Source organism: Staurois parvus, unplaced genomic scaffold, assembly GCF_062004578.1.
Source record: "Staurois parvus isolate SC_StPar_1 unplaced genomic scaffold, SC_StPar_1.0 ptg000173l, whole genome shotgun sequence".
NCBI classification, from domain to species: Eukaryota; Metazoa; Chordata; class Amphibia; order Anura; family Ranidae; genus Staurois; species Staurois parvus.
The window spans coordinates 4,563,319-4,587,935 of record NW_028317969.1 but is presented as its reverse complement, the minus strand read 5'-3'; the positions used below and the strand labels follow the sequence as shown (position 1 = coordinate 4,587,935).

The following is a 24,617-nucleotide window of genomic DNA, read 5'->3' as shown; positions in this document are numbered from 1 at the left end:
GCACATTTTTTTTTTTTTTTTATTAAAAACATAGTCATTTGTCTTAGTCAGTAAAGCAGAGCTGCAGCCAAAAAGAAAAAAAAAGGAAATACACGGCTGAAATGACACTGTTTTACTCATCACAGTATACAATTCTGTTTGGCCCCTTTTGTGATTCCCACACACCTATCAGACACCATAGGCAGGAGGGTGACACCACTTTTTTTTTTACCTTAGTTAACCTCCCTAGCGGTCTGATTATGTCCATATTTCTGTGCTCAAAGCGGTACCTTTTTTTGCATGGAAATATGTATTTTTTTTTATTGTAGGCCTGTAATTTTTAGGAATAACTCACTGAAATCTGTCCGAACAAGAGTCTAGTAAACATCCCGGATAGGATAAAACTTGAAACACGAAATCATAAATTATAATTTAATAAATAATCATAAAAAATAATAATAATAATAAATTGAATTCAATAATATAATCAAACCAAAAACACTGAAACTGAGCAAAGTCGCAGAATCGTTTTCAGTGTCTGATGACGAATTTCCCCCACGAATCATTATCACTCAATTCTGCAAGTGGTTCTAATTTACTATCGCTGTTCTCTAGCTGGTCTAAAACCGCTTTTGACCTAAAGGGACGCTTTTTGGACGCCATGGACATTTCTCAGTTTCCAGGCAGAAAGAACAGTAAAATGCAGGCAGGGCACAGGACAAAGCACTCGGGACAAAATGTACGTGAAATGGTTTGATACAGGAATGTTACACTATGTGATTTTAGTGAATGTCACTTTTTTTCATTTTCAAATTTCCCGCCAGTTCCGTCCCCCGTACGTCCCGACGTCGCAGGGGACGGAACGCAGATGACAGATGTCGGAGGACATTACAGGGGACACTGCAGGAGGGACATCGCGGGAGTGCAGGACAAGGTAAGTGATCGAGGGATCCCGGAGCAGCGCCGCATGGTAAGCTCGAGTGTAGCTCAGGGTTACCGCTTGTGGTACTGAAACTTTACCCCGAGCTACACTCGGGAATACCGCCAGGGAGGTTAAAGCTAAACTCAAAACAAACAGCTAAAAACACAAAAAATACACTGAGATTTACATGCACACTCCTGTCTGGCAGGGAGGAGACCTGCTTTTTCTGCTGCAGTTAAAGCTGTATTAAACCCAAAACCAAAACTGGAATGTATTGCAGCTTACCAATCATTACATGGATGCATTAGTTTTCTTTTTAGTAATTTTCCCTCTCTGTTTTTACCTGGTTGTCTGGCCAGTAACACACCTCCTGTATTAGCCCCCACTCTGGGTAAAGGTGCACAGGGGGACGCCTGTGGACAGCAGTATTGTCAGCCTGCGGGGGGGGGGGGGGGGGGGGAGTGTTAGATACACTAGCAGATTTAGATGCACTAACAAATTGAAACTAAACTCCAACTAACACTTTATAGCAGTTACACAACAGTTTTTTTTTCTTTTGTGATAAAGGTTTTCTACGAATAAATAAAAGATGATCATTTGTAAGCACCCCTGTCAGCGGCGAATGGTTTGTCTCATCTCAGTAACTGATACATTTGCAGGACAACTTGTTCTGTTGAAAAACAACAGACTTACTGGCCAGATCCACAGGTGAAAATAAAGGAAAGAAAGCCTAAGGCCCCATGTACATGGGACACTTCTGAATGATTGAAACTGACTGCTGGAAAACGTAGGTTAAAAAACATCTGTTTAGCCGCGTTTGCATAACGTGTTTATGTGCGTTTGGAAGCATTTTTTAAAGATAAGCACAGGAGAACCTCCCAAATGCCCAGAATGCACTGGAAAGTGGTAAATTATTAACTATTTCAGACTGTTTCAGAGAAATACAGAGAGTAGAAGCAGAGACAGCAGTATGTGTTGAGATTAGCTTAGGCGTGAGTTGCTCATTAACATTTCTTTTGTTTCCAAGGGTGGGAAAGGTGTCTGGTGGAGTCCTTAAGGCCACCTGGCAGGGGGTCTTCATAAGGAATTTGAGGTGTGAATGGTTATTAACATATCTTTTGTTTCCAAGGGTGGGAGAGGTCTGAGGTGTGAATGGTCATTAACATATCTTTTGTTTCCAAGGGTGGGAGAGGTCTGAGGTGTGAATTGGTCATTACAATGTGTGACAAGCTTGGTAGGAACATCCTGTGTTCAGTGTTTTGTCCATCTGAGTACCTTGAAAACGCTTTGCATGCATTTTTCATGATGAAAAAAGGCTCTGGACAGCATCGGGAACTGGAAGAATTAAAAAGATTTCGAACGCAAACACTTATAAACGGGTTTTTGCTGCATTTAACCACGTTTACAAGCATTTTGCGTTTGAAACGCTGATAAAATCAACTGCTGAACACAAGTTTTTTGCATTAAAAAAATGACTGTAAACTCAAATGCCTGTAAACGACTGTAAACGAAGATGTGTACATGGACACATAGGAAAACATTAGGGAGAGTTCAGGGGCTGCTGAAAAAAACGCTGAACAGCTCCTAAACGCGAGTTTATGAGCTGCAGTGTACATGAGCCCTAAAAAAGAAATCTAATGTAGCCATCACATTTAGGAATTGCTGAGCCGCAATATAATAAATGTTTGCTTTTGGGTTTATTACTGCTTTAACCACTTCAATACCGGGCACTTTTACCCCCTTTCTGCCCAGGCCAATTTTCAGCTTTCAGTGTTGTTGCACTTTGAATGACAATTGTGCGGTCATGCAACACTGTACCCATAAAAAACATTTTTTTTCACACGAATAGAGCTTTCTTTTGATGGTATTTAACCACAGAGTTTTTCTATTTTTTGATAAAGAATAAAAAGAAACTTTTGAAAAAAAAAAGTGTTTTTCTTTGTTTCTATTAAAAAAGTTTGCAAATAAATAATCTTTCTTCATAAATTTAGGTCAAAATGTATTCTGCTGCATTTCTTTGGTGAAAATAACCCAAATTAGTGTATATTATTTAGTCTGTAGGAAAGTTATAGAGTCCACAAACCATAGTATATACTGTCTGTCTATATCTCACAGTCAATCAATCCTGATGTACCGATTGCCAATCTCATTTCTTGATTTTTGACAGTCATTTAGTAAGAGGTATTTAGTATGAGGCATGGCTTGTTTTTTGAAGTTGTAATTTTTAGTCACATTTTTTCAGAAAATTAAGACATTAAAAATTTTTTTACATATTGTCACTAGTCCGGTACGGTGTTATCATATAACTGGTGTGGCGGTGATCAGGGACACTGAATCTTTACAGTATGTGAAAAAAAAATATTTCTTTTTTAATTTTTTCTATTATTTTTTTATTTTTATTATTCTTATTTTTTTTGTATGTATTTCATTGATATTAGCAACCATTTTTACTGAAAGAAAATTATTCATTCAGTCTTTTGTTGTGATTAGCTGTGATTGGCCCTGTCTGTACCATGTGACTACTGTGACCATAGCTAACAACGTAGCTAACAACATAGCTATAGCTGATTTTTTTTGCCCTCAAAAAATGTGCATTAATTATATTTTTGCCTGCAAAAAAATGTGCATTTATTATTTTTTTTCCTGCAAAAAAATGTGCATTTATTTTTTTTGCCTGCAAAAAATGTGCATTAATTATATTTTTGCCTGCAAAAAAAATGTGCATTTATTATTTTTTTTCCTGCAAATAAATGTGCATTTATTTTTTTTGCCTGCAAAAAATGTGCATTTATTATTTTTTTTCCTGCAAAAAAATATGCATTTATTATTTTCTTGCCTACAAAAAAATGTGCATTTATTATTTTTTTTGCCTGCAAGAAAATGTGTATTTATTATTTTTTGCCTGCAAAAAAATGTGCATTTATTATTTTTTATCAAAAAGTGAACTTATCTTTTAAGCCCCCACCCAGGTGTGATCTACGCTCCATTAGCTTCAATGGAAGGCAGATAAGTTCAACCTAACTATGTGTTCCACGCAATTTTTGCATAGATATGCCTCTCTGAGCATTTAGCAAATCCTCAGATTGTGTTATATATTTATTTCAGGTACTTATATAGCGCCGTCAATTTACGCAGCGCTTTACATATATATTGTACATTCACATCAGTCCCTAACCTCCAAGGGGCGTACAATCTAAAGTGTTGAAAGAAGTTCTGATTCTGATCTATGAATATATCGTGTACCTTCGTTTGCTGGGTATGACGCCCATCTCCTCGCTGTCTCCATCTTGCATGACTCTCTTGGCTTGCCACCATTCATCATCAGAGGCATTGATGACATGTAGAATATCTCCAAACCTAAAGCTCAGGCCTTGGCTGGGGAGTCCGCTGTCTTTGCTTCTATCATAGTCAAACATGGCTCTGCAAGAGAGGAAGGAAACAGAAGATTATTTATCCGATGACATATTGTATGGTGTTGTAGGGAAAAAAATCTGTTACTTGTCCAAAGTGCACATTTTATTATGTGATTCGTCACATTACCCCCGCTTCACATCTATGCGGCCGTGCGGCATGGGCACAAGAGCCCATTCATTTGAATGGACTCCCGTGCCAGTGACACGCAGGGAAAGAAGTCCCTGTACTTCTTTGGAAAACGCAGCCGGCACGGGAACCTCGGTTCCCAGTACGGTTGCGTTTTCCAGTGCGGGTGGCATGCCATTAGAATGAAACGCAGGTCTGCATTTCTCTGTGAGGGTGGTACGGATTTTTATGCGGATCTGCAGTGGCACCAACCGCACAGATGTGAACCTAGGGTTAAGATAGATAAGAATTATGTTTGAAGCGCGTTTTTCAAATGCAGTGTTGCAAAAATGAAGGAATTTTGGAAGTTTACAGGGGACAAAAAAAGGGAAGGGGATGATTAAAAACTATTGGGGTTCATTGAGGTATTACACATTTATCTCCTAGATTGTAAGCTCCCAAGATCAGGCCCTCCTATCCCTCTTGTATTGAACTGTATTGTTGCTGTATTGTCTCCCGTTATGTTGTAAAGCACTCCTGGGGCCCCCGGGCAATAAGGGATCATGGGGCCCCTGTGTCCTTGCTGAAACTCAAAAAAGCCTATGAAAAAGGTACTAGGGGCATCCCATGGGGCCCCCTACTAACCCCGAGCCCTCGGGCAGTGCCTAAGTTTCCAAATGGTCAGTCCGCCCCTGGCGCCGAGCAAACTGTTGGCGCTATATAAATCCTGTATAATAATAATAATAATTTATCAAATAGTAAAAATAAAATCAGTGCAATACATTTTTCCATATTATATCGCTGTAAAGACAGGTTCACGTCACATGCAGTCTAGTGCACTTTTTTCTGCATCAAAAACACACTGATAGTAGGGTACATGATTTCCAATGGCATGGTTCACACTAGTGCCGTCAGTTCCAGTTCCAGAAAAAAATGTAGAACTAGCTGCATTTTTTTCTGCATTGAACTGTACTGGAACACAGTAAAATGCATAAAAAATGCACCAAGAATGCACATAAACACACCAAAAACACACCTGAATGCACATGTCCTTATTTAAAGCGGAGCTCCACCCAAAAGGGGAAGTTCCGCTTTAAGCCTTGTCCCCCGCTACCCAATAAAGATTTGGCACCTTTGGGGAGCTGGTACCCAAATTTGACAGGTACCCACTCCCACTTTTGCTGCAATTGCCTAGGCCAGGGGTAGGCAACCTGCGACTCTCCAGCTGTTGCAGGACTACAAGTTCCATCATGCCTCTGCAAGTCATAGCTGTAACTGTCAGTTTTGTAATGTTGCAATGCCTCATGGGAAATGTAGTTCCACAACAGCTAGAGAGCCGCAGGTTGCCTACCATTGGCCTAGGCGATCGGAAGCAGAAGTTGTCCTCCCCCCTCCCTCCCCGTAGTCTTGTGGGACACGTGACCAGTGAAGACTATGGGGCAATTCACAAAGCACAGCGCTTCTCGCACATGAGCAGTGGGCACCCGGCTGTGAAGCTCCAAGATGTCACAGCCTGGTGCCCACACTAAAGATGCCAGCGCCAGGGAGAGAAGACAGATGGAGAAACCAGAGGTGGTGAGGACACCGCTGGACCGAGGGACAGGTAAGTATCTGTATTTTAAAAGTCAGCAGCTACAGTTTTTGTAGCTGCTGACTTTTATTTTTTTAAGTTGAAGAAAAAGAGAGGGGGAAAAAATGAACCGGAACGCATAAAAAATGAACTGCAACATGCCAAAAACGTGCGCATAGAAACGCATTAAAAACACATCCAGACTGCATTTCTATGGTGTGATCCGGCCCTAAAAGCACTGCAAGTACATCAAAATACCTTTTGAATTGGAAGCAATCCTGTAGTGAGCTGACCAAGCTGCCTCTGCTGCAATAAAATGCCAAACAGTGTCGTTAGCATGCCCAGTTATTCTCTCCTGGACTGCAGAACACCTCAGTTCTGTAGTCTAAGCATAAGAGAACTCAGGCAAGGCAGCTAACACTGCTTGATTTAAGTGCAGAGGCACTGCGTTGTCATGGTGGAACTCACTGCTTATATGACAGAGTCTGGAGGGGTTATTTACTAAAACTGAAGAGCGCAAAATCAGGTGCAACAGAAACCAATCAGCTGCCGGGTTTTATTATCAAAGCTTAATTGAACAAGCTGAAGTTAAAAGCTGATTGGCTACCATGCACAGCTTCACCAGATTCTGTGAATCTAGTTTTAGTAAATCCCCCTCTGAGAGTCTGATTGAAGATAATATCGGGTGTGCTAGGTCTTTAGAAAGCTTTGTAAATACATCCCTTATCCAGGGCTCGACAAATACAAGGCGCCAGGTCACCATGGTGACTAGAAATTGCATCCTGGTGCTTGGGTGTACACACTGCCTCCCATAGACTTCAATCCAAAGATTGACTTCAATGCAAAAAATGCCTCCGACTGACTTCAATGAAAAAATGCCTTCCATGGACTTCAATGCAAAAACATCCCCCATAGACTTCAATACAAAAACACCTCCCATAGACCAATGCAAAAACACCTCCCTTAGACTTCAATAAAAAAATGCCTCCAATAGACTTCAATACAAAAATGTCTCCCACAGACTTCAATGCAAAAACGCCTCCCATAGACTTCACTACAAGAACACCTCCCATAGACTTCAATGCAAAAACGCCTTCCATTGATGTAAATGCAAAAATGCCTCCTATAGACTTAAATGCAAAAACGCCTCCCTTAGACCTAAATGCAAAAACGCTTTCCATTGACTTAGATGCAAAAATGCCTGCCTTAGACTTATATGCAAAAATGCCTCCCTTAGACTTAAATACAAACATGCCTCCTATATACTTAAATGCAAAACACCTTCCATTGACTTAAATGCAAAACACCTTCCATTGACTTAAATGTAAAAATGCCTCCCTTAGACTTAAATGCAAAAATGCCTCCCTTGGACTTAAATGCAAAAATGCCTCCCATAGATGGTAGGGCCAGAACTAGGCGAAAGCATGGGTCCATCCTGCCTTGTATCAATGGTTCAGGCTGCTGGTGGTGGTGTCATGGTGTGGGGGAGATTTTCTTGGCACTAGCAAGGCGTACCTAATAAAGTGGCCAGTGAGTGTATATTTCAAGGTAAAGGAAGGAAGCCCATTTAGGAAACATAAAAACCCAGTTGCAACTGGAACTGGCACTTTCATGGCTAAAAGCTTGTGGACATGTGACCATCATGTGTAATGCTGGTTGGACAACTTATTCCCAATCCAAAACCACCGCTATTAAAATCAAGTTTCCCCCCCATCCCTACTCTTCGATGTTGCCTTTCCCTAAGAGTTTGTATTTTGTCTGTGGGACTTTGTGCCCATTTAGACAAAAAACATTTGTGAGGTCAGGTATTGATGTTGGATGAGAAGACCAGGCTAGCAATATGCTTTCCATTCAACCACAAAGGTGTCCAATAGGGTTGAATTCCTCAACACCGAACTCATGTCTTCATAGAGCAGAAAAGTTCCTTCCGCAAACTATTACAAGTTTGGAAGTACACAATTGTCTAACATGTCTTTGTATGTTGTAGTATTAATCTCAATAATTTAGAGCAGTGGTTTCCATACTGCAGCCCGTGGGCCAGATGTGGACCTTTGATTCCTCCCAATGATATGAGGTACAATTCCTCCCAATGTCACCAACAATGGCGCAGTATCCCTCCACTGATGCCAATGATAGGATACTATTCCTCCCACTGGTAACAATGATGGGCAGTGTGACGGGAGTTACTTTGGGTGGGGGATCCATGGACCCCAGCTCACTTTGGAGAGGTGGGGGGACCCCTGTCTCAGATCCCCATATCTCTCTTATGTGTAAATCACCCTGTGCATGTTAGGGGTACAGGGTGATCTGTCCTAATATTGGGGTGGGGGGTTGTTGATTGTTTAATGCCATGTGGTTGCCTCCCATTGTTCTATTGTGTGTCAAGCATGGGAGCAAACTATTATGGGATGTATGTGTTTATGTGTGTTGGCTTGGTGGGGGGTGTCTCCAGCACCCCTGCCTCCTGACAGGACTGTCTGTTGGTGTGTCTAAAGGTAGATTGCCCCGCCCTGTGTCAATATGCAGGGAGGGGGGATTGTTCCCTTGAGTGTATATATCTTGTATCTGTGTTAAACTAGTCTTGTATGGTCTGCTGTGGTGTCTGTGGTCGGTGTTCGGACGAGGAAGCGGTATTCTAACGGAAGTACCCAAGTGCAGTCGGGGTCAGTTCCATTACAGACAGTATAGGTCCATTACAGGCAGTATTCCTGCCACTGAAACCAATGATGGACAGGATTCCTTCCAATGACACCAACAATGAAATGCTATTCCTCCCAATAACACCAGTGATGGGGCACCATTTCTTCCAGTGACACCAATGAAGAGACCCTATTCCTTCCAGTGATACCAATCATAGGACATTTTTCCTCCTCTTACAGATACTATTTCATTTCTTAAATCCCACTCAGTGCCAGGACAAGGTCATCCAGCGCCCAGGGCAAAGAAGCCAAATTGTGCCCCTCTCCCCTTCATTATGTGCAAGCGTAGGGGATGCTACCCTCAACAGTCATCCACTTGTCAAAATGCCTTGTATCTGGATAAGCTCACTGGCTCCCACATCCATACAGTAAAATGCTGTGCCCAGGGCAGCCGCCCCTCCTGACTACCCCTTGTCCCAGCCCTGCTCCCATTGACCACCAAGCCATTACCTAGTCTACTGATGCTGGGGCATTTTCTACTGTCTTGGGCCTGTTTGGCTACTTAACCACTTCCCGTCCAGCCCATGTACATAAACGGCTGGACGGGAGCAGTGCAGGAGCGGGTCGCTGTTTATAAATGGCCGCAACATTCACTGCCTGTGCACGCTCCCTGCGAGTGAATGGCACCACTATCCGATGCCCACTGTGTCCTCCGGAACCTCGAACACCAATTGCTGTACGGGACCTCTGTGTGAGGTCCCGATTCATGTGATCCCTGACTGGCCAATCAGTGATCACATGAATAGTAGTAAACAAGATGTTACTTCCTGACATGATTGCTTACTACTTGTGAAATCTGTGAATGATCACAAAGGTCACATGGTGCAAGGCTATTCACAACAGCCTTGTACCATGTGACAAGCTGTGATCAATCACAGCTCTCACAGTATTTCTCAATGGCTGCAAGCATGCAGCCAGAGAGAAATAGAAATGATTGCTTTTATGGGGGGAAAAAAAAATCTTCATCACCCCCCACAAGTAGTACAGGGTCACTATCGGCAGCGGAATGACCATTTGGAAATTCGGGCACTGCCCAAGGGCCCGGGGTCAGTAGAGGGCCCCATGAGATGCCCCTGGTACCTTTTTCATAGGCTTTTTTGAGTTTGGGCAAGGACACAGGGGCCCCATGATCCCCTATTGCCCGGGGGCCCCATGAGTTGTCAGCCCGCCCCTGGTCACTATGGTGACACTGTACTGCTAGGGTGACAGCACTGTACTGCTAGGGTGACAGTATGTTAAAAAAAAAAAGAAAACATAAATAATAATATAAAATAAAAAAATAAAAATGTAAAAACATTTTTTGAAAAATTATAATTTTTGGTTATCAACTAATATGGATTATTTTTTTTTACTAAAAAGATAGCTGAATACATTTTGGCCAAGATTTATGAAGAAAGATTATTTATTTTCAAAATTTTATAAAACAAATACTTTTTTTCAAAATGTTTGGACTTTTTCATTTATATAGCAAAAAAATTAAAATCCCAGTGGTGAATAAATACCACCAAAATAAAGTTTTATCTCTCTCAAAAAAATGCTAAACAATTTGTATGGGTACAGTGTTCCATGACTGCGCAATTGTCATTCCAAGTGTGATAGCACTGAAAGCTGAAAATTGGCCTGGACAGGAAGGGGGTAAAAGTGTCCGGACTGGAAGTGGTTAAAGAATAGTGTAAAAAAAAAACAACTATTCTATACTCTCCTTCCTGCTCACACCAACTCTAAGACAGGCCATAGATGATGTGATTTTGTTTTTTTCTGTGTTGAGGAGGGGGCAACACCAAAATAAAGTTTGATCTGTCTCAAAAAATGCTATAAAATTCATATGGGTACAGTGTTGCATGACCATGCAATTGTCCTTCAAAGTGTGATAGCACTGAAAGCTGAAAATCGGCCTGGACTGGAAGGGGGTGCAAGTGACTTGCAGTGGTTAATTTGTGAGGGTCAGTAAATTTATTAAGGGCTGGCCCTTTATTTATAAAGTTTGGAGACCCCTAATTTAGAGGGTTCTGCACACAAATGATGGTGGTCCAGTGTATTTGAAAGTCAAAAGCATGTGATCTGGGCAGCACAGTGGCTAAATGGTTAGCACTTCCGCCTGGCAGTACTAGGGTCACTGGTTTGAATCCCAGCCACAGCACCACCTTCCTGGAGTTTGCATGTTCTCCTTGTGCCTGAGTGGGTTTCCTCCAGGTACTCCAGTTTCCTCCCACACTCCAAAGGCATGCTGGTAGGTGAATTGGCTCCTGTCTAAATTGTCCCTAGTATGTGTATGAATGATTGTGATTTAGTGACCTTAGATTGTACACCCCTTGAGGGTCAGGGACTGATATGAATGTACAATATATATATATATGTAAAGTGCTGCGTAAATTGATGGCGCTATATAAGTACCTGAAATAAATAAATTCATCCCTCTAGTCGATTTCTACACTTTCTGAAGAAAAAAAAAAAACGTACAAGAAAACAAAGTTTCTGCAGAGCGGACAGCTTGGCATTTTTATAGATGCAGCTGCAAAAAGTGTTAAAGCGTCACGTACATCCCTCCAGGGTCACCGAGGTATTGAGCTGATGTAAAAATACATGAAACACGAGGTGCTCAGGAGGAACGCTGCGGTTTACAGCCATCAACGCTTGTCGCAATTAAAAGATTCTTGTGCCACCTGTGGGTCGTAAAGTAAATTTGATTTTCATTCAGCAGCCTGGACCGCATCGTAAACACGACGACATTAAACGTTCCCGAAGGAAACACTCAAACTTATTTATTGCTGATAACGCGCCAAGATCCCAGATCGGCAACCTTACCGACTCATTGCCAGTTTCACAATATGTTTTGGCAGGAGGGGTTATGTACTAGGTGCCTGAACTGATTCCAGTGGACCATTCTGTTTACTTACAAAATGAAAGCTATATTTGGGAAAAAAAACTAGAAAAAAAAAGGAGACACGGTCAACTTGGCCAGGAATGAAAGAAGACCTATTCTTGAAGTTTAGGTCCACTACTTGCCTACCAGGCACTTATACCCCCTTCCTGCCCAGGCCAATTGTCAGCTTTCAGCGCTGTCGCACTTTGAATGACAATTGTGCAGTCATGCAACACTGTACCCATATGAAATGTGTATCATTTTTATCCTCACAAATAGAGCTTTCTTTTGGTAGTATTTACTTGCCACTGGGTATTTTATTTTTTGCGCTATAAACAAAAAAAGAGCAAATTTGAAAAAAAAATGTTTCTTTGTTTCTATTATAAAATTTAGCAAACAGGTAATTTTTCGACTTCACTGATGTGTGTTGATGAGGCTGCACTGATAGGCAGCACTGATAGGCAGCACTAATGAGGTGGCACGGATAAGTGGCACTGATAGGCGGCACTAATGAGCTGGCACTGATGATAGGTACTGATAGTCAGCACTGATAGGCGGCACTGACAGGCGGCACTGCTGGGCACTGACTGGCGCAACTGCTGGGCACTGACTGGCAGCACTGCTGGGCACTGACTGGCGGCACTGCGGGCTGCACTGATGGGCACTGGTGGGTTGCCCTGGTGGGCACAGGTGGGTGGCACTGTTAGGCACAGGTGGGCGGCACTGCTGGGCACTTGTGGGTTGAACTGGTGGGTGGCACTGCTGGGCACCGACCATCAGGGCACAGATCATCAGTGCCCTGATGATCGAGGTCGATCCCTGCTCTGACAACTGCCGGTTCTCGGCAGTACTTTCCACAAGCTCTGACAGCGTGAGGAAAGTGCAGCCAAGAACCGGCAACTGCATTTCCCGGTGATCAGCGTGTCATTGGACACGGCTGTGCACATGGTAAAATGCCAATGTGATTGGCCTTTTACCACATCACGTGATCAGCTGTGTCCGTAGGACACATCAATCACAGAGATCGGCGGTGCGTGCCCCCCAGGGGAGCGCAGGAGAGCGCATACTGGGAGGAAGTTATTCGGCTATCTGCGGTCGGCAGATATACTGTGGCAGGGTGGCCACTCTGTGCTGGATCACGTATCTGATACGTGATCTAGCTCTTCCAGGTAGGGGGTGTGTGCGCGTTCGCCACCCCGGCTGTGCTGTGATTAGTTAGAGCACAAGCCAATCAGCACGTCCCGGCCAGTGATTTATGGCTGGGACCCGCCAATAGGTGAAGTGAATGACTCTGTGATTGTAAACAACACAGAGCTCTGTTCTGACATTGGTGATGTGCCAGTTTTTGTTTACCTGCAAAGCAGGGAATTATTATTATATTACTATACAGGATTTATATAGCGCCAACAGTTTGCTCAGCATTTTACAATATAAAAGTAGAGAATACAGCAACATACAATTCAATAAAAGAGGGTTAAGAGCTGCTCCTGGGAGCTTACAATCTAAGAGGGAGGGGCTGGAGTAACAAAAAGGTAATAACTGTTGAGGATGAGCTGATGGGAGAAATAGAAGATTCGGGTATTAGCTGAAGGCAGGATAGGTTCCCCTGAAGAGATTTTTTTCAGGGATTGCCTAAATGTGGACAGAGTAGAAGAGAGTCGGACAGATTGGGGTAAGAAGTTCCAGAGGATAGGAGAGGCTGTGGAGATCCAAAAAAACCCAAATGTTGGCAACAAGGTGAAATAAAAAATGTATTCTTTATTGTACGTAAGGAGTAAAAATATTCCATAGAGCAACCAATGCTAACACGTTTAGCTCAAAAAAAGACCTTATTCATAGCCTGAAAACCAGCACATCTATTAGTAAAAGCAGCACACAGTATACACTGAACACATAGTTAGGCACACAGTTAACCTGTTAATTGTCCCTAGATGTTAACCCCTTCCCAGCCAGTGTCAGTATATATTATTAGCACTGATCACAGTATTAGTGTCACTGGTGATGTCAGTGGCAGTTGGTCAGTTCCCACAAAGTGTCATTTAGTGTCAGATTGCCCACCTCACTATCACAGATTCATGCTCATTCTAATAACCTAACTACCTATTTTAGTGCTGATGTAACACTGTGCCATTGTAAAAAAATGGTGGGTCAGTGGGTTTCCTGGAGGGCTGTCTATTAATGGTCCTGTGTTATAGCATGTTCGCAAGTCAGGCATGCGCACAATGTCTGTGATTGCACTGTGCAATCACAGTCAAAATGCCACAATGATCCCAAGGCCAATCACAATGATCCCAAGTGTAAACATTGGCTGTGATTACAAACAGCCAGCCCTCCCCTTCCCCTCAAAATAGAGAAGGAGACAGGAAGGAGGACTGAGGATCTCAGTACAGCACCTATTTTGTCTATTCCTGCAGTGTAACCAGTCTGTGAGCTTGTTTTTTTTTTTTTTTTATTATTAAAGGGGTTAATAACTTGGATGGGGTAAGGGATATATGGGATACCCAATGGAACCGAGAAACCGAGGAAAACTTCCTGGAACTATTTATAAGTCTACACAGCAAAACAGTCTCTTTTGGAGAGCTAGCCAGCATCTCCTGTAGTACCACCCCAGACCCCAGATTAAATCCTCCTTTTTACCCAGCTTTCTGGAGGAATCTTTGAGCAGGGGATATGGTGTCTGCCACAAATAAAGTGAAACTGTCCTGGGTGGCAGGCTAATCCAGCTACCCACTAAAGTTCCTCCTTCCTCTTTCGGGTCCAGGTGGTGCAGGTCTACTCACTCAGTCCTTCTCCTATGCGACTGGTGGGTTGGTGGCAGATACCAGGCCTTCTAGCTGCTACACAGGTGGTTCTTGTTCTGGGGGTCTGTGAAGGTCTGAGCTTTCCTCCTTCCAAGCTCCACTGCCTGTAGGTAAGTCCTACTCCATCTGGGCCCCCTCTCAGGCTCCACTCTCCAGCTTCACTCCATCTTTCATTTCCACGTGAACTTTCCTGCTGCTGAGCAGGCTTTCTCACATTTAAGGGTTGTCCTGGCCCCTTGCCAACTCTCCTGTTGAGGATTGGCTAGGATCCCTCAAAAGTGCAGATCAGCCACTCACTGCTTCTAGACTTTTCTTCAAAGCACGGGGAGATTCCAGAGGGCTGGTCTGCAGAGCCTCTCAGCTCTCACCAAATTTTGACCCCTGCTAGCTATCACACCCAGGTTGCTACTCAGCCCTTCTCACTAACAATTGGAGTCTAGCTCCCCCTAGCTGTCTAGGAGGGTGCTACATATGTATGCTTCCTATGTGGTAATAGGGATTAGCTGCACTGTTACTATAAAAAAAAAGTATACTTTCTCTGATAAGAGAGTAAAAGACTATTTTTATTTTCTAACATCCAACGCATTTCAGAGCTCAGCTCGGGGGGGCTAAGAAAACTGATAATGCAGGCACATTGATTGGAAAAGTTAAAGGAAGTCTGAAAAGTTGGAATTTAAAGCTGAACTAGCTACTTCATACACAGTTGAAATACATATTGTATAATGGAGCTTTTTTTAGCTGACAAATGATTAATATTTCTGTCCATCCAGTCCTGAGGATTACACAGCTTTGCCACACAGCACAGCCATCTGGCAGGGCAGGAGACCTGTTTTTCTTCTCTGATACTGTAATGACACAGACACTGCATGCTGATTTCAATGGGACGGTCAGATTGAAATGGACCACCTGTTTCCACCCAATCCGATGAGCGGATGGGGAACGGTTCCTCATCCATCTGTTTTTGGCGTTCAGGATTGGATCGGATGCGTAGAAGTCTATGAATGGACCAATCGGGTCCGCCAGAAAAACGGACAGGTGGACCCCAACGGTCTGCTCGTGTGAAAGGAGCCTAAAAGGAAAAATAGCAGATTGATGAGCTCATCATTCTGCTCTCTCCTCCTATCAGCATACCACTTCTTAACACATAGGCACAGCAGCACAACTGATTGTCTCCTGGTGCTGCCCCTTCCTCCCCTAGTCTGAGCTCTGCTGCACAGGGACTGGAAGAGGCTGATAACAGGTCAAATTCACATATTTACACTAAAAACTACATTTAAATGATGTCTTAATGAATACAAAGCTGCATTAATTTATGTCTTTTCCAATGCCTGGAGTTATGCTTTATGTGAACAAACAGCTTTGTATCAGAAAATCACAGGTTCACTTTAGGTGGTAATATTTTTTGAAATATTTACCTGAAGATTTAGATCAGTTAAAGATAAATTCTGATTGGTTATTGCACTTTGAATATTGCCCTTATTAAATAAACCAGAGCGTGCTTAATTTGCATGTCCTGTTTTTCATATTTCAGCCAATTGGCAGTGTCATTCTGAGCTCATTACATGCCGGTCACGTAGCTAGCCGTACATTAGTGAGCAGGTTCGTTTTAAATTAGGTTATATAAATCAATAGAAAACAGAAATAGAAAATAAAATAAAACCTCATTTCTCAAAGCAACGGCTGAAACCTGAATTATACATTTACGACACTTATCGGATTAAATGAAGGATTACACATAATAGAGGCATAATATTGATCTGCGTGGGCTCACACACACACTGCTAATATCATATTTTATTCTTTAGAAACCAAACTGGAGGTTTTGAAATCCACCTCGAGTGCGGTGGTAGGTGTAAATTTGCATCATTTAAAAATAAATCCACACGAAAGTGAGTTTAAAGCGAAAACTTTTTTTTTTTTTAATAAAGTGGTAAGGAGTTGGAACTCAAAGTTTTTTTGATTGCACTTAGTCTTTGTTGGTTAGACTCACCCTCTCTAGTTGTCTTAGTGACCATTGTCACTTACTCTGAAAGCAAGGACAAATCCAAACTTTTGAGTTGACACCAGAACTAGTATGGAGGAGGAAGACTTCCAATGGGGAAACTTGTTCTAGAGACAACTGACTAAAACAGCCGTTCTCAACCAGGGTTCCATGAAACCCCTGGGTTCCTGCAAAGGTTGCTAGAGGTTCCTTGAGCTGTGTTTGACTGACCTCACAAATGATGGTGCCTACATAATTCTAGGTCTATTGTCACTTGGCAGAGGCAGTAGCATGACACCAATGATCTTTTAAGCCGACTGTAAGGGTGGCCATCAATGTAAGCGGCATTTTCCTAATGACCTCCTGATGTACTCTTAGCAGGGGTTCCATAAGCAGAGAAAATCATTTCAAGGGTTCCTCTGGGGTAAAAAGGTTGAGTCTAAAAGAAGATTAAGGGAAGTCTCCCCAATGGGAGAATGGAATACAAAAAAATAGCTTTAGATTTACCTCAAAGTTGGTCATTAAAAACCCCTGATGTGGATGGACACCTGTTTTGCCTTTTTTAGTTTGAGTCTCTGTCCCCTTTCACAAAACCATAATCAAAGTATCTCTCATGTTTGGTCTACCCCGTTATTTGTTTATTCTACATAATGGAGATTCTAACAACATGAGTAGGGCTCCATCCTTTGACTTGGTCATCCCTATAGCAGTTGTCCGGGACTGCTAATTTTGGTGGACACACAGAGTATTGTGCGCCCACAGAGATATGACAACAGTATGTAAACTAGCAGTCTGGGGCGGAATAATCCTTTAACACTTAAATTAACTGTGGTAAAGTCTGAATCTAACCCATAAATACTTTATTTGGTCTGCAAACACTTCTTCATTTACTTGAAACCACCTTTTCAGTTGGCTCTTAGACACCTTTTCATTTAGCTTGTAGCCATCTCTCATTTAGTCTGTAACCACGTCTCCTTTAAATCCAGAGTCACCTATTCATGCAGCCTGTAACCACCCATTCATTTCTCTTATAGCCACTTCTTCATTTTCCCATGGCCACCTCTTCATTTAGTCTATACCTATCTCTTTATTTAGCCCGTGGCCACCTCTTTATTTACCTGTAGTCACCTCTTCATCTCATTTAGCCCATAGCCACCGCTTCATTTCCCCATGGCCACCTCTTCATTTAGCCTATAGCCACCTCTTCATTTCCCCATGGCCACCTCTTCATTTAGCCTATAGCCACCTCTTCATTTCCCCATGGCCACCTCTTCATTTAGCCTATAGCCACCTCTTCATTTCCCCATGGCCACCTCTTCATTTAGCCTATAGCTACCTCTTTATTTAGCCCGTGGCCACCTCTTTATTTACCTGTAGTCACCTCTTCATCCCATTTAGCCCATAGCCACCTCTTCATTTAACTTGTAACTCCCTATTCATTTAAGCTGACCATACACTGGCCATACAAATGCTCCTAAAAAAATGCATCTCATCAGTACATTCAATATACCTACAGAGGCTCGACAAATTTCCTTCAAAAGTACTTCATCTCTTCATTTTGCCACTTCTTTTTTTAGCCTGAATCCACCTCTTCCTGTAGCTTTTAAGCTTGTAACCACATTTCATCTAGTCTTTTTTTTTTTTGTAAATTCTTTATTTAACAAAGGGGAATAAATCCACAAATCACAAAAAGCCTGACAGATGAAGTGACAAGCCAGCTGGCACATATCAATAAAGTCATATGATATGCATATAAAGTTTTCAATGTATTCAAGGTACCTAAGATTGGCTTAGTAAAACTGAACGTGGTTGGGACATGATATTCCAGATAGCCTTGAGCATTTCCCTCACCGACTACTTTTCAAATTTAAAGCAGTAAGAAAATGCAAAATCAGCGATGCAAGTTGGCACTCTACCATTATACGGCTCTAGCTGAGAAAGGGCATACAGAAGAAGAAAGAAAAAGGGAGGGGGAAGAGGGTAGAGAGGGGTAAGGAGAGGAGGAAAAAGGGGGGAAGGGGAGAGGAGGAGAGTGGGGAAAGGGCTAGGCAACCTCCCATCTCCTCAAGGTCCCACGTTCTTTGCAAACGGCCATATGGATTCAGAACAATCCAGAATGGCCTTATATTCATTTGAAAAAGTGAATTTATGCCAGTAGAACCATTTCTGGAGAAATTTGTCACGTGTGTCCCTGTTCACTGAAATCATATCTTCCATTCTATTGATTTCCTCTACCTTAGCCATCCACACCACCACAGAAGAAGGAGACTGCTTCCAAAGTTCAGGGATGCAGCTTTTGGGCACATTAAGTAGATGGGGAAAAACTAAATTTTTTTAGTCCTTTCGTGGTATGGTATGATTGTGGAGGAGGAACCATGCCGGGTCCACGGTAAGCTGGTAGTCAGTAAATTTCATTGGACCTTCAACCAGAAGTTCGGTAATCGAGCTCAAGATATGCATCATCCAGCCTTTAGCCAAGTTTCATCTAGTCTTTAACCATGTTTCATCTAGCGGCTAGCCTATAACCCCTCTGCATTTAGTTCATAGTCACCTGTTCATTTTAGCCCATATACTCCTCTTTTCAGTCCATAATCACCTCTTCATTTAGCCTGTAGCCAGCCTCTTCCTGTAGCATGCAACCACATTTCATCTAGTCCGTAACCCCCTTCTTCATCTAGCCCATATACATCTCTTTATTTAGCCTGTAACTATCTCTTCGATTAGCCCATATACACCTCTTTATTTAGCCTGTAACCCAGGGGTGCTCGACCTTTTCAAGTGCGTGGGTCACTTAAGTGATTTAATAACCAGTTGTGTGCCATAATAACCCCCCCCCCCCAACCGCAAATGTAAACGTGCCCTTACTGTCCTGAGCCCCCTGTAAGGCTGCTTTCACATTGATGCACTGTGGTTTACCCACGCCACGAATTCACCGCAGGGCACCTACGACTGTCCTGCAGGTTAGCTGCACTTTGCCATAGACTTCTATTACATCTTGCGGACTTTCTGAAAGTGCACCAAACCCGCAGGATATAATAGAAGTCTATGGCTCAGTGCAGCTAGCCCGCAGTAAAGCAGCAGGTGCCCTGCGCTACACCCTCAAATAAGCCTAATGGTTGTCAACCCTTTTATAGGTGCTAATATGCCCATTACGAAAGCTATGTCCAGTGTATGTGTTGTTTGATACACTGACCTTTACCTTTTGCAGCTGCTGTTGGCATCACTTTCCGGGCTGCTAGAAAGGACTGGAGGCGGACTTCACTTGGTTTCACTCCACCTGGGACAGGAGCCAGCACTACAGAGGAAGCATCGGCTTATGTGGCTCCTGCTCCCTCTGCTGCCAGCTCACTGCACTTTGATGCTCTGAGATGGCAGTTCAGCAAGCCCAGAAAATGATCAATGGGTTGCTGACCCCGGGCATGGGCTTCCCTAGTTTGAGGTCATGGGCCACATCAGAGGGGTCCGCAGGCTACATGTTTCCCACGGATTGAGCACCCATGCTGTAACCACTTCTTCATTTAGCCCACCATCACCTTCATTTAGCCCAAATACAGTGCCTTGAAAAAGTATTCATATAAAATACTTGAACCCTTGAAATTTTCCACATTTTGTTCTGTTAAAAATGTAAATTTATATTATTGGGATAGACCAACACAAAGTGGCACAGAATTGTGAAGTGGAAGGAAAATGATAAATGCTTTTCAAAATTTTTTACAAATATATATCTGAAAAGTGTAGCGTGCATTTGTGTTCAGCCCCCTTTACTCTGATACCCCTAACTAAAATCTAGTGGAACCAATTGCCTTCAGAAGTCACCTATATAGTTAATAGAGTCCACCTGTGTATAATTTAATCTCAGTATAAATACAGCTGTTCTGTGAAGCCCTTAGAGGTTTGTTAGAGAACTTTAGTGAACAAACAGCATCAAGAAGGCCAAGGAACACACCAGACAGGTCAGGGATAAAGTTGTGAAGAAGTTTAAAGCAGGGTTAGGTTATAAAAAAATACCTCAAGCTTTGACCATCTCACGGAGCACTGTTCAATCCATCATCCGAAAATGGAAAGCGTATGGCACAACTGCAAACCTAACAAGACATGGCCGTCCACCTAAATTGACAGTCCGGGCAAGGAGACCATTAATCAGAGAAGCCGCCAAGAGAGCCATGGGAACTCTGGAGGAGCTGCAGAGAGCCACAGCTCTGGTGGGAGAATCTGTCCACAGGACAACTAATAGTGGTGCACTCCACAAATCTGGTCTTTATGGAAGATTGGCAAGAAGTAAACCATTGTTGAAAGAAAGCCATAAGAAAGGTGGTTCTACAGAGTATTGACTCGGGGGGCTGAATACAAATGCATGCCACACTTTTCACACATTTATTTGTAAAAAAATGTGAAAATAATTTTCCTTCCACTTCACAATTATGTTCCACTTTGTGTTGGTCTATCACATCAAATCCCAATAAAATAAATTTACGTTTTTAGTTCCAACATGACAAAATGTGGAAAATTTCAAGGGGTATAAGTACATTTTCAAGGCACTGTACACCTTTTTTTAGCCTGTAGCTGCCTCTTTGTTGAGCCCTTGACCACCGCTCATGTGGAATTTAATAGCGAATAAAGAGTATGGAGTACAGTGGGTGGGGAAGTGCGCTAATAAAAGAGCCTTTCACTTTGCCCTAAATGAGCAGAGTGGTTTTAAGGAATAATAAATGTAAGAACGTGCACCTTGTGGTGTCAGCTCCATAGAGCCAATGTTGGTTGCCATTACTGGAAGACCTGACAGGGTCTCTTTAATTGTTCTGCATATTCCATGCTGCTTAGCTCTGTCCCAAAGACATCCATGTTAAATTATTCCAATCCCTTTAAAATGTGGCTGTTTAATGATAACTTATTAAAGAAAATCACATAAATATTCATGTACAATATGCAAATATGACATTTTTACAGAACAAAAGGAAAAAAAAAACCTACTTCCTACAGGCATCTCTCTGCTTTTCTTATAAATACTCACTGGAGATACAGCCCGTAGCAACAGAAAGTTTCCACTTTTTGAAGAACTGCATGGAGGGTGAGCAGAATGCTAAGACTAGACTTGAACTCCCACAAAACGCAATAAATAGTGGCAAGGTAAAAGTACCATGTGCCTTGGGTAACACCTAGGGTGAAGGGTCCCTACTCTGTAAATTGGATCTAGCAAACGCACTGAATCATAAGCCGTAAAACAGAAGTCGCATTTTACGATAAAAAGTGAAAATGAACCTGTAGGCCAACCTCATAACCGGAAGGTCATTGTCAGCAGCTTGCAGGCAAGAAATAATTATTTCTCTAGTTAAGCTTTTCTTCCTTGAGTGGCCGGCAGCTGTACAATGAAATACAAAGAAGCCCGGGCGGGAGGCAAAGATTTTAGCAGATCCATTGTTGTATCAAAGAGAGCATCCTCAGAATTCCTTGCTCATTTACAGTGCTGTAAAGTGAACCAAAAAGGCAGCGCACCAACCTTGCGCATTACCTCAGTAAAACTGTGATTCTATTGAATAAAGAATAATACTCACAAAGAAGTATAACAAGCATTAAAGGTCTTCAAAGGAACTTGGGAGAGTAGAACCAGTGCGAGGAAAGGAAAATGTCACCAGCACACCGAGGATCAGCAATATAGGTCCAAAAGTTTTCATGAACGATCACATAGTAACAGCAAGGCAACGTTTCGGAGTCTCGCAGGACCCCTTCATCAGGCATATGTCACACACCTGATGAAGGGGTCCTGCGAGACTCCGAAACGTTGCCTTGTTGTAACTATGTGATCGTTCATTAAAACCTTTGGACCCATATTGGTGATCCTCGGTGTGCTGGTGACATTTTCCTTTGCTGATTCTGTTCGGTTCCAGCCGACGGTCGCTGCAGCACCCACTTATACACACAGCCATTTTTAATGCAGGAACGCGTGCGTTTGGATTGTACACTTGCATTCTAGAACCAGTGCAACTCACATCACGAGGGTAGATCCTCAAAGTGAGGCTGAGGTGTTTCGAAGGGGGGGGTCCCTTCTTCATCAGAGCTGGTTCTACTCTTCCAAGTTCCTTTGAGGACCTTTAATGCTTGTTATACTTCTTTGCTTGTTTGTATTATTCTTTATTTAATAAAATCACAGTTTTACTGAAGTAATGCGCAAGGTTGGTGTGCTCTCTTTTTGTTTAGCTTTACAGTATCGGTCGGGCATCCCCAGCCTTGTTCTAGAGCTGCACAACCTTCCATGCATTGGTGGTTGCAATTTCTCGAACTTCTTCAAGGTTCCCTTCCATTCTTCCACCCATATTCTGAGTCCTAGAGCGCAGGAGGTGTTGTTTCTGTTTCCACTGAAGTCATTTACAGTGCTGCAAGGGCTGCTTTTTGATGCACCCACTTCTATGAAAGACCCGCAGACATCAGACAGAAAACTGAATAGGTGGGAGAAGGAGAATTCCAGTAGTACTCCCAGGGAACAGCAGAAAAAAGGTGAATAGTTATACTTGCTTGATTTGCTTAAATGAACTATAGTTTGCAAAAAGTGCACTTATTCTTTATTTATTTATTCTTCATCTCCCTCCTCACAGGCCTACCTCTTTGCAGGATATCCCCTCTTCAGTCTATCACGAATGCTGCTACCAGACTCATCTACCTTACCAACTGCTCAGTGTTGCCACCCCTCTGCCAATCCCTCCACTGGCATCCCATTGGCCCAATCCCTCCACTGGCATCCCATTGGCCCAATCCCTCCACTGGCATCCCATTGGCCCAATCCCTCCACTGGAATTCCATTGCCCACTGAATATAATTCAAAATATTAACAACACACAAAGCCATTTACAATTCTGCCCCAAGCTAAATCACCAATCTTTGTCTCCAACTATCACCGAAACCATCCTCTCTGTTCCTCCCAAGACCCCCTGCTTCTTTGTCTCCTCCTTCCATGCTCATCTACAGGACTTCTCCAGAGCCTCTCCCATCCTCTGAAACTCCCTACCCCAATCTGTCCTGCTATCTCCTATTCTGTCCACTTTTTAGGCAATCCCCGAAAAGTCATCCTTTTAGGGAAACCTTTCCTGCCTTCAGCTAACAACGAAATCTTTTTTTTTTCCCATCAGTTCATCCCGCACAGTTATTACCTTTTGTTCCACTAGCCCCTTCCTATTAGACTGTAAGCTCCCAGAAGCAGGGCTCTCCTAGCTGTCTTGTACTGAGTTGTAACGGCATGCAATGCCAAGCTTCTAAAGTTTCTAAAGTTTCTAAAGTAAGCAAATCCTCTCTTGTATTAGAAGAGGTATAGACTCCAGAGAGAGATATCATATTACCCCGGTACAAATCATTAGTAACACCTCATCTGGAATATGCAGTTCAGTTTTGAGCACCAATTCACAAAAAGAACATTGGGGAACTGGAGAAAGTACAGAGAAGGGCAACCAAACTGATAAGAGGCATGGAGGAGATCAGCTATGAGGAAAGATTAGAGGAACTGAATTTATTCTCTCTTGAGAAGAGGAGATTCAGGGGGGATATGATCTCCATGTATAATACATAAGGGGGGATATGATCTCCATGTATAATACATAAGGGGGATATGATCTCCATGTATAATACATAAGGGGGGATATGATCCCATGTATAATACATAAGGGGGGATATGATCACCATGTATAATACATAAGGGGGGATATGATCTCCATGTATAATACATAAGGGGGGATATGATCACCATGTATAATACATAAGGGGGGATACGATCTCCATGTATAATACATAAGGGGGATATGATCACCATGTATAATACATAAGGGGGGATATGATCCCTATGTATAATACATAAGGGGGGATATGATCTCCATGTATAATACATAAGGGGGGATATGATCTCCATGTATAATACATAAGGGGGGATATGATCTCCATGTATAATACATAAGGGGGGATATGATCACCATGTATAATACATAAGGGGGGATATGATCCCTATGTATAATACATAAGGGGGGATATGATCTCCATGTATAATACATAAGGGGGGATATGATCACCATGTATAATACATAAGGGGGGATATGATCTCCATGTATAAATACATCAGTGGTTCATATAGTGAACTCGGCGTAGAGTTATTCACCCTGAGGTTATCACAGAGGACAAGGGGGCACTCTTTACATCTAGAGGAAAAGAAAGGTTTCTTCACAGTGAGAGCTGTGAAAATGTGGAATAGACTCCCTCAAGAGTTGGTTCTAGCCAGCTCACTGGATTGCTTTAAAAAAGTCCTGG

The 24,617-nt window shown here is 42.6% G+C and overlaps 1 protein-coding gene across 10 annotated transcripts in view; it reads right to left on the bottom strand.

The window, feature by feature from the left end:
- DLG2 (discs large MAGUK scaffold protein 2) overlaps positions 1–24,617 on the bottom strand; it is a 2,035,798-nt gene that overhangs the window by 200,213 nt on the left and 1,810,968 nt on the right. For all 10 annotated transcript variants that reach the window (XM_089676759.1, XM_089676760.1, XM_089676764.1 and 7 more), the window contains one exon: positions 4,145–4,321. In XM_089676759.1, coding sequence (XP_089532885.1) covers positions 4,145–4,321 — 177 coding nt within the window. The remainder of the gene's footprint in view (positions 1–4,144; positions 4,322–24,617) is intronic.